Source organism: Natrix helvetica, assembly GCF_964273705.1.
Source record: "Natrix helvetica genome assembly, chromosome: 1".
NCBI classification, from domain to species: domain Eukaryota; kingdom Metazoa; phylum Chordata; class Lepidosauria; order Squamata; family Natricidae; genus Natrix; species Natrix helvetica.
In genome coordinates, this window is record NC_138548.1 from 374,469,272 (window position 1) to 374,482,832 (window position 13,561).

The following is a 13,561-nucleotide window of genomic DNA, read 5'->3' on the forward strand; positions in this document are numbered from 1 at the left end:
TGAGTGATAGTTGAATATTTTTCCAATTTTCTAACTCTTTCTTTATTTGTATCACTACTTTGTTATAGTTATCATCTTTAATTGTGGAACATTTTGCCAACACCCAGATCCCCAAGTATTTCACTTTCTTATTTATTTGCATTCTAGTTGTTACTTCCAGTTCCTCTTCTTGCTTTTTTGTCATGTTCTTGGTTATCATTTTTGTTTTGTTTTTATTAAACTTTCATCCTGCCACTTCGCCATATTCTTCTAATTTTTGAATTAATTTCCAACTGGATTTTAATGGGTCCTCTAGTACGAATACTAAGTCATTGGCATAGGCCTTATATTCTTCATTTTTGAGTCTGAAACCTTTTATTCCCTGGTCTTTCCGAATTTCATTTAATAAAATTTCCAAAGTCAATATAAACAGCAAAGGAGAGAGGGGGCATCCCTGTCTGACTCCCTTTTTTATTTCGATCTTCTCTGTTAATTCTCCATTCATCAGAACTTTGGCTGTCTGATTATTATAAAATCCTTCTATCATTTTTATAAATTTTTCACCGAGTTTCATCTCATCCAATATTGTTATTATAAATTTCCAAATTACATTGTCAAATGCTTTTGGTGTATCAAGGAAAACCAGTATCATTTGTTTTTCTGGATGCGCCTCATAGTACTCTATTATGTCTAGGATGATTCTCGTATTATTTCTAATGTGTCTGTGGGGTAGAAATCCATTTTGGTCTGGATATATTCGTTCATTTAAAACCTGTTTGATTCTTCCTGCCATAATTGCTGCAAATATTTTATAATCAGAATTTAATAATGAAATTGGCCTGTAGTTTTGAATTTCTTGTAGGCTGGTTTCTTCTTTTGGGATTAGCGATATTATTGCTTCTGTCCATGATTCCGGTATCTTGGCTTTTCCTAAGATTTCATTAAACATGTCCACCCCTAACTCTTCCAATATTATTTTATTATATTTGCATAGCTCCACCAGTATTCCATCTGGTCCTGGTGTTTTATTACTTTTCTGGTTTTTCAGGACTGATTCCACTTCGGCTAACGTTATTGGCCTGTTTATCGCCTCCCTTTGCTCTTTTGAGATTGGTGTTATCTTTGCTGTGTTTAAATAATGCTTTATTTTGTTTTCCTCCATACTATCTTGTGCGTATAATTTTGTGAAGTATTTATGAATAATTTTCTTTTTTTCTTCTGCTTTGTATTGAATTCTTCCCTCCTCGTCTTTTAATTGATATATCATCCTTTTTTGTCTTTCATTCTTCAATCTATATGCCAGCCATCGTCCGGGTTTGTTGGCTTGTTCAAAGTAATTTTGTCTGGCTGCTTTAATTTTCTCAGCTAATTCCTTTTGATTTATTAAGTTGAGCTTATGTTTGATTATTTCTCTTTTTTCTTTTTTAATTTTATTCTTTGGGTCTTTCTGGAGTTCATCTTCGGCTTCCATAAGTTCCTTTTGTATACATTCTTGTTGCTTTTTTTGTTTTCTAGTTTTCCTCGCCATATAGGCAATCGTAAGGCCTCTTATGTATGCTTTCAGAGATTTTGAATTGAGGTATCTTCTCTTTTATTTATTCTAAAAAATTGTTTTAGTTCTTTCTCCAGCATTTGAGTGTATTCTGTTTCGTTTATAACATTTGAATTCATCATCCATCTTTTTCTTCTTCTTTGACCTTTCCATCTTAATTTTATTGGGTTGTGATCTGCCCACTCATTTGCTTCTATTTCAATTTCATCTACTTGATTGCATAGTCCAGATGATATCCAAGCCATGTCAATTCTTGATAGTGACTGATGGGGGTTCGAATAAAAAGTATATTGCTTTCTTGTTTTGTGCCTTTCTCTCCAAATATCGTGTAATTTGTATTCCATTGCCATCTCAAAAAAGGATTTGGGTAGCGTATTTTTTTGTTTTGTTTTTCTTTTTGCTTTCATAGTCTATTTTTTAATCCACTATTGCATTATAATCCCCAATTAAGCAAATATTTTCATATTCTCATTTCATTCATTCATTCATTTATTGAATTTATAGACCGCCCCCTCTCCCAAAGGACTCGGGGCGGTGTACAGACAGAAACTAAAAAACCGTATACACACTAAAATATTAGATACCCCTTAAAAACAGATTAAATATGAAGTCTGTACAGTAGTAGTAAAAATTAAAAATCAACTTAAAAGGTCTACCCCCCAAAATTTAAAATACCGGCCAGGAGGATTGAAGATTAAAAACTACAATTGGGCCAGGCCAGCTAATTGGAACAGGTGGGTCTTGAGTTTCTTGCGGAAGGAGCGGAGATCGGTGGTGGTTCTGATGTCGGGGGGGAGATCATTCCAGAGGGTCGGGCCCATCACAGAGAAGGCCCTACTCCTGGGCGCCGCCCGCTGGCATTGCCTAGTGGACGGCACCCGGAGGAGTCCCTCTCTGTGAGAGCGAATTGGTCGCAGGGATGTGTGGGGTAGGATGCGATCCCGCATATAGCTAGGTCCTGTGCCATGGAGCGCTTTAAAGGTGACAATCAACACCTTGAAACGCACCCGAAAAGCCACAGGTAGCCAGTGCAGCTCGCGCAGGAGAGGTGTTATATGGGAGTACCTCGTACTTCCCATGATTGCCTGCGCGGCCGCATTCTGGACCAGATGTAGCCTTCGGGTGCATCTCAAGGGGAGCCCCATGTAGAGAGCATTGCAATTCTAATTCGTTTATTTTGTTGTGTAGTTTCCTATAAAATTCCTCTTGTTTCTGATTTGTGCATATATGACTATTAATAGTATTGGTTTTTCTGTTGTCTCTAATTCAATCATTAGTATCCTGCCTTCTTCATCAGAGTAGACTTCTTTGGAATTTATTTTTTCCTTTATATAGGTTGCTATCCCTCTTTTTTTTTTCTGCTAGTGCTGTGTATAATTTCCCTAGTTTTTTATTTTCCAATAAGTTCTTATGGTCCCTTTTAATAGGCACTTCCTGTATGCAGATTATATCTACCTTTAGTTTCTTAAGTTTGTTAAACATCTGCGCTCTTTTTTTTTGGTGCGTTCAATCCATTCAAGTTTATTGAGATAATTGTTATTTCCTGGTCCATCTTTAGATGGGGTTTTTCTTGTTACTTCTAGTTTGTATCTGACTCTTCCCTCTCGCACCCTCCTTTTCTGCTCTCTCTCTTTCTTGCCTCTGTTCTTCTTTCCTATTTCTTTTTTTTATCTTCTGATGTTTCTTCCTCTTGGCCTCGCCTTCCTCTTTCTAGGTCCTCTTTACTTCCTTGTTCTTCTTCCCCTGTACAGTATTTCTCATAGAATTCCTGCGCTTCCTCTATATTCTCTATCTTATATCTTTTCCCTTGCCAAGACACCAGTACTCCTTCTGGTGTCAGCCATCTGTACATTATTCTGTTTTTATTTAACTGGTTTGTTAGAATTTGGTATTGTCTACGTCGTTCACGAATTCTCCGTGGCATCTGTTTAAGCGTGATCAACTCTTTTCCCTGATATGTAATCGTCCCTTCTCTGGTTTTTTTGTATACTTCATCTCTGGTTGTTTTTTTTTTTTGGGGGGGGGGAATCTTACATGCACTTCTCTTGGGAGCCTGTGTCTTCTGGCATAATTAGTATGCACTCTGTAAGCTTCATCAATATCTCCTCTCAACTCTTGTTCTGTTCTCTGTAAAATTTCAGTGAAGATTTCATTCATTTTTCCTTTCAGGTCTTCCTCCTTCTCTTCCGGTATATTTTGGAATCTTAAATAGAATGCAGCTCTTTCATTTTCAAGTCACATTATTGATAACTCTAGTTCTTTATTCAATTGTCTATATTCGAGCTCCATTTTTCCACCTTCTGGCCTGTTTGTTCTATTTTTGTTTCGATGTTCTGGATTTTCTGTTTGTTGATTGCTAAGGCGGTCTGTATCTTTTCAATTTTATCATCCACGGTTTTAATATTTCCTTTTAGTTCTCCTATTTCATTTTTCACTTCTTCATGATTCCTCCTTGTCTCTTCATGATTTGTAGCTGTCACTTTTTGAGTTTTTATAAGCGTCTCTTGTATCGTTTGAAGCATTAATTGCATGCTTTTCATTGTTGGTGCTGGCCCTGTTGTTTCTGCCATCTTTCCACCTTTCTCCAGTCCCAGTGCGCTCTCAATTGATCTTTGATTTGAGGATGGGGGTGTTGCCAGAGTCGTATTAGGTGTGTTTTTTTAAATTAACTTTCCTGAAGTTGCCATTTTATCCCCCTAATTATCCTTGTCCACAATTGCATATAAGTTCTACTTTACTTCTACTTTATCAGCAATATCAATGTTATCGATCTTATCAATCTTATCAATAGTTATCTATCTCAATATTTAGTAATAATTAACCTTCCTTAATATCATGTTTCAATATCTACACATTCTTATGTATTATTCATTCTATTTAAATCCTTAATTATCATATATCTTAGCATTATATATCACACAGTTTTCTTATACAGATTGATATCTCTCAAGTGTATCAATTATAAGGGTAATAGGTAATAAAAGGTTACTGATTTTTCCAGACCGCAGGTTCCAATTTTGAACCACTAGATGTCACCCTCTGTTCAGTATCAGTGTTAGTGTCAGTCAGTTAATACAGCCAGTCCAGCTACCAGGGGAAATAAGGGTGGGTGGGTGGGTAGTGAGGCCCTCTAATCGTTCCAGAAGAGCAAGAAAAAAAAAGTCAACAAATCAACAACCAACCCAAATGTTGAACAATTCTTCTGTACTTTCCAAGTCTTTTCAATAATTACACTGTCCTACTCCTGTTATCCATGCTGGGATTTTGTTTTCTCTCTGGGCAATTTAGTTCAAGTTATTTACGCTGTCAATTCACAGTCCGTAAATCTGCTCTCACAGCTTCTCGGCAAAAGCCTGAAAAAATCTCCTTCTCAGAGTCTCTTTCTTTCCAGCTCACCTTTCTGCCCGTTATGCATTGTTCCCTCTTCTTTGGGTCGTAGTAACGGCTACCTCGATTTCAGCTGCTCTGTCTCTTTGCTCCCTTCTTATGTGGCCACCATTGCTCAGTCCTGACAAAGTGGCAGGGTGATTCCTCGTCCATTTAGTGGGTTTCTCCTGCCCCTGGGAGGATTTGCCTTATCGCCCCAGCGTCTTCAGAGTTTCCCCCTTAATCTGTTGGTCCCTACAGGATCCACAGCACTCAAATATGAGCCCAAACGAAGAAGTTGGAGTTAAAGATTAGGAGAGCTCCCGTTCCTCAGCTCCAGACACGCTGATGTCACCACAGGAAGTCCCCATTTTTGCATGCTTATTTCGCCCTCCCCAGGCTCCAGAGGCTTTATAGGAGCAAGGGGAGGACAAAAACAGCCTCCTCCGTCCCCCTGGAAGTTCTCCAGAGGCTTCAGGGACCTTCAGGAGGCTTCCCTGAAGCCTCCGAAGCAGTCAAAGCGACCCTCCGAGCTAACCGAACATCCAGTTTGCTCGGAGGGTCATTTTAAGTGCTCCAAAGGCTTCAGGAACCTTCAAGAGGCTTCCCTGATGCCTCCGGAGCAGTCAAAACGACCCTCCGAGCAAACAGGAAGTCCGTTCTCGAACTTCCAGTTTGCCCATAGGGCCGGTTTTTTGCGCTCTAGAGGCTTCAGGGAAGCTCATGTAGCCTCCCGAGGGCCTCCAGGGGGGATGGGGGAGGCTCTTTTTGCCCTCCCCAGGCTCATATAAAGCCCCTGGAGTCTGGGGAGGGCGAAAAATGGCTTTAAAAAGGGTGAACTCAGCTGGCCAGTGTGCGCATGGCCGCTGGCCAGCTGACAGGGCAGCGCTTCACGTGCCCTGACAAATGGCTCCGCGTTCCACCTGTGCCATGCGTGCCATAGGTTCACCATCATTGCTCTAGGCTATATACAGGGATGGAAAATAGGAGTTGTGATATGAAACTGAAAAACTGTTTTCCTCTCTGGTAGAATTATCAGATGGGACAAGTTATACCTTGTCATTCAATGCCCTTTTCAGCAGACTGTGCCAGTCCACCAGGTAGATCAGAATAAGAAACCAATGTCATATAATACTTTTATTATAAAATTATAGTGATAGAAACTTACAATCTGAAACTTGCCTCCCACTCTTTCCATTTATCTTCAAGTGAACTAGGCAGGGGCTCGACACCTGATTTCTTGGCCCAGGCCGAATTCCCCATTATCTGACCACTGCCTTGCTGTGGCCTTTCCTTTTGCCCTTCAAAGCCATTCATTCTTCCCCCTTCAGCCTTGGGGGAAGGGGCTCCCTTCAGGTGGGGGCACTTCCTGGAGGCCAATGCAGGTTGGGAAAGGCTTCCATTACTTAGAGTCTCCACTTCAGGAAACTCAGCATCTCTCTAATCAGAACCATGTTTCTCCTTCCTTAACTACAGAGTGGTGGATTCCTGTGGGAATTGTGACTGCCTTTATCTTGGGATCTGAGACTCTGTTCCTGTTATGTAAGTGAAACTCATCCATTAAGCCCCATCCTGTGTTTTTCTGTGTTGACTGACCAAGTGTGGAGGGCAGAGTCTCCCTGAGAGTTGGAGCCAGGAACACACACACATACACACACACACACCACCACCACCACCACCACACCACACCACACCATACTAGGGGTGAAATTCAGAAGAAATTTTGAGTAGTTCGGGGAACCAGCAAATACCACCTCTGGATGGCCCCAGGGTGGGGTGGGGTGGGAATGGGGATTTTGCAGTATCCTTCCCCTGCCATGCCCACCAAGCCACGCCCATAGAATCGGTAGTTAAAAAAAATGAATTTCACCACTGCCCGACACACAAATTCTCTTCTCCACAAAAGGGCATTTGGAACAGGAGCCAGAAAGGAAGAAGAAACTATGCAGCCATTTTTTTAATTTCCATTTAAATCTCAGAATGTTCCACCTTCCTCTTGTCTTGGAGGAATCCTCTTTGGCCTTAAAAGACTTTCTTCAGAGGACCAAATATTCGGGGCTCAAGAATCAAAGAAAAGTCTCATAAATGATCTAGGAAGTGCTAGAAAATTGATAATCCCACCCCAAAGAAGACCCATGTGCCATCTCACTTGGCAGGTGGGACCCTCAAGGAAGCTCTGATGGAAGGCTGGGGCAGTGGAGGGATGAGCCCCCTGCCCTTTGCTTGCTGTCACACCTTGGGACAGACAACAACTGGAAGGAATATCTAATGGTGGAAGGAGTTTCTGTTTCTTCTGCTCCTATTCAGCGTAAGAGATGTGAGAGAGAGGATGGATGTGGCAAGTGTCTCCTCAGTTGAGCTTCACCAAATGCGGCTCAACACATCCATGTAGTTTTCTCAGGAAGAATTTGGAAGAGCCTTGCTATTTCCTTCTTCCAGGATGGACCTTTTGACTTGTTGACTAGTCTCGCTTGTCTAGCCCACAGATCCCCAGGCTGGCCTTCCAAGAACAGCCAAGCTTGCTGGTTCTTAGATCTGGTTAGACTGAGATGAGGGCTTTAGAGTCAACATCAAAATAAATGTTCTGAGAATTGGATTACCATGGGGAATAATACCATCTGTCCTGTACCAATGACAGGATTCCTAGAAGTTGAGCATCATTGCTTAACAGTTCATGATGATGATTTAGTACCACCGTCTGTTGGGAACAGTTCTGCTGGCCAGCTTTGAATGGCTTCAGTGGTGGTGGTGGGAAAACAGGACTGTATATGTGCTATCTCTAAGAGCTCTGATAGGAACAAGGACTACTTGATTATTCCTCAATAACCCCAATAAATGTTCCTTTTCATTTCCCCATGGTCACCACCTCTTGAAAGCCAACAGTTTTTGCCCTGTCTACATGGGAAAATGGCCACCAATGGAGGCACAGCAGTGGTGGGATTCAATTTTTTTTATTACCAGTTCTGTGGCATTGCTTGGTGGTTGTGGCAAGTTAAGGATACTGTAAAATCTCCCTTCCCACCCCATCCCAGGGGAAGGTTACTGTGAAATTTCCATTCCCTCCCCATTCCAGGGAAAGAATATTGTAAAATCCACATTCCCTCCCCACTTCAGGAGAAGGATACTGTAAAATTTCCATTCCCGTCCCATTCCAGGGGAAGGATACTGTAAAATCCCCATTCCCTCCCCACTCCAGGGGAAGGATACTGTAAAATTTCCATTCCCACCCCACTCCAGGGGAAGGATACTGTAAAATCTCCATTCCAGTGGTGGGTTTCAATTTTTTTTACAACCTCTTCTGTAGGTGTGACCTGTTTTGTGTGAGTGGCTTGGTAATCATGTGATTGGGTGGGAGTGGCTTGGCAGTCATGTGACTGGGTGGGTGTGGCCAACTTGTCAAATGTGGTGAAACTCACTTAACAACACTCTTGCTTAGCAACCAAAATGTTGGCTCAGAAACTCTGGCATTTGAAGCACACAAGTCTTAAAGCTGTCAAGTTACAAGACCCTTGCACCCCTAGCCCTTTAGAAAAGAAAACCCAGGGGTGTTCAAACTTGACAGCTTTAAGACTTGTGGACTTCAACTTCCAGAATTCCCCCTCCAGTCATGTTGCTCTTTCATCGCAGCTGCTCTTTCGCCCACCCAGACCACCACAGTGCCGTTCTGGCTACCTCCGTCCGGACCCAGCAGCTGCGGTGACATCATCAACCTAGATCTGCTTCATCTTCAGTTTTTTCACCAGGGACTGGGCCGCTACTGAACCGGCCACTGCAGAATATGCTGCAAAGCCCCAGCTGCCACCAGAATAACTGCCTCCTCCTCCTCTTCCTCCTCCTCCTCCTCCTCCTCCTCCTCCTCCTCCTCCTCCTCCTCCTCCACTGCCTCCTCCACCAACAGCACCGCCAGATTTGCCGCCTGGTGCTGTGGCTGAGGTGAAGCCGCAGAAGCTCTCGCTGGTGCCTCTGCCTGTGGCAGTGGCAGCAGCGCCTCCCCTTCTGCTCAGTGCACCTGAGTGGGCCCCATGTTACCCCTGCTGCCTCCTCTTCCTCCACCGTGCTTTTCAGGAGCCATGAGGCATTTTTTTCCTGCGGGGCGGGAGCTGGACGACAGGTCCGCACCAATCGCGGGAAAAGGGTGCCGGAGCGCTGGCGAAGATGAGGTGGTAAGGAGGAAGTGGAAGCGCTTCAACTCTTTTGGAGCAGCCCCGCTCGGTTTCTCCTCAAGCACCCTCTCGGCCCAGCCAAACCCAAAGGCGCCGCCACTGCTGCTCCCATCCCTCTGCCACTTTCCTACTGGCTCCTGCGATGGCACTGTCCCACTTTATTGGCCGACGGAGATCCTGCCCAGCCATGATGGCAGAATGATTCTGCAAGAGTTTGGTTAGACCGCGCGTTTCACCGCTGGGAGCTTCCCTTTTTGCCTCCCCCTCGCTCTTCCTTTGAACTGAATTCGTGGGAAAAATAAGCTGTTGCTGCTTCGTTTCTTCCTTCCTCCCTCACCCCAATCCCCGGAGTGCGGAAAAGAACATTACTGGAAGGTTTGGGTTCCTTCGCTCCCACTTTGTCTTGATGACATCGCCGCAGCTGCTCTTTCACCCTCATGGACCTCCTCGATGCCACTCTAGCTACCTCCATCTTTCTGCGCCCAGCAGCTGCAGCAATGTCATCAAGACAAAGAGGCTTGGAGGCGAAAGGGCCTCAGTGCCCTACCTAAGCAGCGGTGGGACCCTCTCCTGGCTGGGCTCTTCCCTCAGGAAGTCAAGGTTCTTGGCGCTCCAGGAAGCCGTGAAAGTGTCTGGGAGAGGCACGTGGCTTGGTTTAGCCTCCCTGAAGCCGCGTGTCTCTCCCAGCCGCTTTTGCAGCTTCCCGGAGCGCCAAGAACCTTCCTGCCTCCATTGGACTTTGCACACTTCTCCACGCTCTCCTCAGCTCCTCAAGACTGCGATAGACATCCAGAAGTGGCTTTTGGGGCTAATGGGGCTTGGGCTTCCAGCCCAACAGCCCCTCCACTTCTGGATGTCTATTGCAGTCGCGAGGAGCCAAGGAGAGCGCGGAGAAGAGCGCGAAGTCCAGTGGAGCCAGGAATGCAAAAACGACACCTACTACTCCCTTGCAAGGGGAGCAAAGGAAACCACCTGGGTCTCTGCTCCCCATCTCACCTGTCTGGAGCCGCTGAAAACTTTAGTCTCTGGTGGCAATGCTGGTTTCCGCATTCTCCCTTTCCTTCGCCCCTCCTCCCTTCAAAAGTTGTGAGGCGCTTTCTTAGCACCGGTTGCCCAGCTGGCATGACCCCGCATGTGCACCTCCTTCTCCTCCTCCTCCTCACTCACCAAAGGCTCTTTTCCTGCTTCCCGGAGCTCAGCGGGAGCTGGGCACAAGGGATGGGAGACTGCTTTTGAAACCACACCTTGGAAAACTTCAGCGGGAAGGGAGGTGGGGAACTAGGGGGGGAATGCCCTGGAATGCCCCCGTGCTTTTCTGGTGGCCATGCCTCCTAGGCAAGTTCAGGGAGGCCCTAGGAGGCCGGCTGCACCCCGCAAGCTACCACCCGTGAGCGTCGATGGAACAGGTGGGTGAAGCAAGCGAGGGGGGCTAGACAGGCGCTCTGTGAGGAACGGGTTCTAACCGGCATGGTAGATTTCTGGAACCTCTTCTACCGAACCAGTTAGAACTGGCAAGAACCCACCCCTGCTCCATTCTCACCCCAATACAGGGGAAGGATACTGTAAAATTTCCATTCCCACCACATTCCAGGAGAAGGATGTAAAATCTCCATTCCCTCCCCACTCCATGGGAAGGTTACAGCAAAATCTCATTTCCTCCTGATCAGCTGGGACTTGGGAGGTAGAGAATAGATGGGGGCGAGGCCAGTCAGAGGTGGTATTTACCGGTTCTCCGAACTACTCAAAATTTCTGCTACCGGTTCTCCAGAACTGGTCAGAACCTGCTGAATACCACCTCTGGGGCACACATGTCTCTTTCCTAACATGCTGGGTTAGAATGCCCATCTAGGCTCTTAAGAGGTGTTCAGCACAAATCCTTCTCCACCCCACAAAGGAGTTTCTGTCCCAGAAATTAACTAGCCAACTTCTCTTTTTGCCATCTAAACAGATTGCTGGTGGAGACGCATGGAAAATGTCTCCCAGAAAGTGTCAGCATCTCCTGATCAGGAAAGAGTTCCCTTGTCCCCTTGTTCATTGCACAGAATACGAGATCTAGTTATAGGTGATCCTCCAACCCGAAATAACATCAGAGGTAAGTCTGACTATGACTGAAGTCTATTTAGACAAAACTCTTGGCTTGCAGTAAGCCGAGACCCTCAGAGTGGTTGGGGTGGAGGGATTCATCCTCATAGTCTTCCAAAGGCAGCCATGGAGGGATCATGGGCTGCCTGGGTTCCTCTGGGGCTCAGCCCCTCTCACTGGGGATCCTCTGATTGGTTGCTCTGTGGGGAAGATCTGGCACAGTTCAGCCCCTTCCCCCTAGAGCTCCAAGGGAGGAGAGGGAAAAAGGAAAGGAGGCAGGGAGGGGGTTGGGATATCTCCAGGAAAGGGGGATTTCTGTTCAGGAAGGACCAGAGGGGAGGTAGAGAAAGAAATGAGGGGGCTGGAAATATATGATGAGAAATCCAGGAAAAAAAGTCCTTGATAGTAATGAGGTGGAGGGATGAGAAAGAGAAGGGGAAGGAAACAGTGGGACCAACATGAAGACCCTTCCCTGGGAATTCCACTCCTCAGTGAATTGCTCTTTGAGCAGAGGGGTGTTGCAAGTCTTTCTCCCCTTTGGCAGCTGTCTCTCCTGCCCCCCTGGGGTTTTGACTTCTCCATGTTCTCTCTTTACAGCAGAGGGGGTTCCTGCCAGTTGTTACCACAGAAGAGGTCCCACAAATCTGCTGGCTCCAGCTCCCTCCCCCCGCCCATCCACACATCATCAAGATGAGGAGCGAGAGGAGGATGCTGGGAGTTGAAGTCCACAAGTCTTAAAGCTTTCATGTTTGAACACCCCTGGATTTTTTTCCCTAAAGGGTTAGGGGTGGAAAGGTCTTGTAATTTGACAGCTTTAAGACTTGCGTGCTTCAAATGCCAGAGTTTCTGAGCCAACATTTTGGTTGCTAAGCAAGAGCGTTGTTAAGTGAGTTTCAACACATTTTACAAGTTGGCCACACCCACCCAGTCACATGAATGCCAAGTCACTCTCACCCGCTCACATGGCTGGCAAGCCACTCCCACCTGGTCACATGGCTGGCAAGCCACTCCCACCCAGTGGATTTTCTTCTTATATATGAGAACTGCTACAAAGCAAGAGGTGGAAGGATGTACAAATTCCCACAATGGAAGAATGGATTGTGAAGTGAATGGCACTGGCTGAAACAGCAAAAATGGCTGCTTTGATTAAAGATAACAATTTGTCTACTTTTCTTTCTACATCACAACCATTTTGGGGGGTTTTGCTTGATAAAGAAAAAAACGAAAAAATATTGGGCAGAGATAAAATAGTGGTTAGAGGAAATGGCGAAACAACAAATAGACTTAAAACCAGAACTATTCCTATTAGGCATACTAACAGGGAAATATAATTTAAAAAATCAATATTTAATACTACATGTAATAATCGAGGCTAGAATCACGTATGCACAAAATTGGAAAAATGGAAGCATACCCACAGAGGAAATGGTAATAAAGGAAATATTAGAATGCGCCGAAATGGACATGTTAATGATGGAAATTAAAGATAAAGGAGAGTCCCATTATTTAATATGGGACTTATGGTACAATTGGTTAGATGATAGATGCAAAGACTAGAAAGCTAATGATGAAAGATGATTAACAAACCAGAAATAAATACAGTTTATACAGTTATATAGAAGAATACGTATTGTAAGCAATATTATTACCAGAATGTACAAAAGTGTAAATTAAAATATATAGAATGATAAATGTGTAGAGAACTATGTTAGAATCATGGAAACAATAGATATACGTTTGTCATATGCAAGTTCCTATATTTTTTTATTCTTTTTTATGTTGAATATATTGTATGAATAAGAGAAAAATGGGTATAGTTAGGATATATAACATCATGTATATCAGTTGCTGATATAATAGTTGTTGCAAAGTTAAAACTGTGAGGTAAAATGAAGAAAAACATGCAATAAAAATATTAATAAAAAAAGAAAAGAAAAATGTGTAACTAAGTGTAGACTCACAATGCAAGTGAGCAAACCAATTAGATTTGTGTGACATACAGCTAAACAGCATTCAACTAGGACGGAGGTAATATGTTTATTGTTAATTTTATATTTGTTGAACACATTTTTGTGTGTGTACGTGCCTGTCTTTCTGTAATTCTTATTTTGTTTTGGTTTCATTCTGTATTTGTATTTTATTTTTCGGAAAGAGAATAAAATACATTCTCATTGTGATACTCATTCCAGATGCAGCGTCTGTCTTATCCTAGAGGCTGCTAAGGTCCCAATGTGGACTAAGAGGCTTCAGCTGGAGCCTGGCAAGACTGATTGTGGCTTTGGGTCTTGGGACCCCCAGTTCGAGGGCAAGGCCATCCTTGGATGGGGTTGCCCTGCCCCAAACAAAACCCCATGTGCAAGGTGTTTGAAGATCAGGTGGTAATCATGGCCAAGAGGCTCTTTGCTCTACTTCCAATTAT

At 44.2% G+C, this 13,561-nt stretch overlaps 1 protein-coding gene across 1 annotated transcript in view; it reads left to right on the plus strand.

Moving 5' to 3' along the window:
* LOC309383794 (major histocompatibility complex class I-related gene protein-like) overlaps nucleotides 1-13,243 on the plus strand; it is a 78,362-nt gene extending 65,119 nt beyond the window's left edge. Inside the window, exons 5-7 of the mRNA XM_081936698.1 lie at nucleotides 6,374-6,439; nucleotides 11,009-11,152; nucleotides 11,740-13,243. Coding sequence (XP_081792824.1) covers nucleotides 6,374-6,439; nucleotides 11,009-11,152; nucleotides 11,740-11,864 — 335 coding nt within the window. The 3' untranslated portion in view covers nucleotides 11,865-13,243. The remainder of the gene's footprint in view (nucleotides 1-6,373; nucleotides 6,440-11,008; nucleotides 11,153-11,739) is intronic.
* Nucleotides 13,244-13,561: the final 318 nt, after the last annotated feature.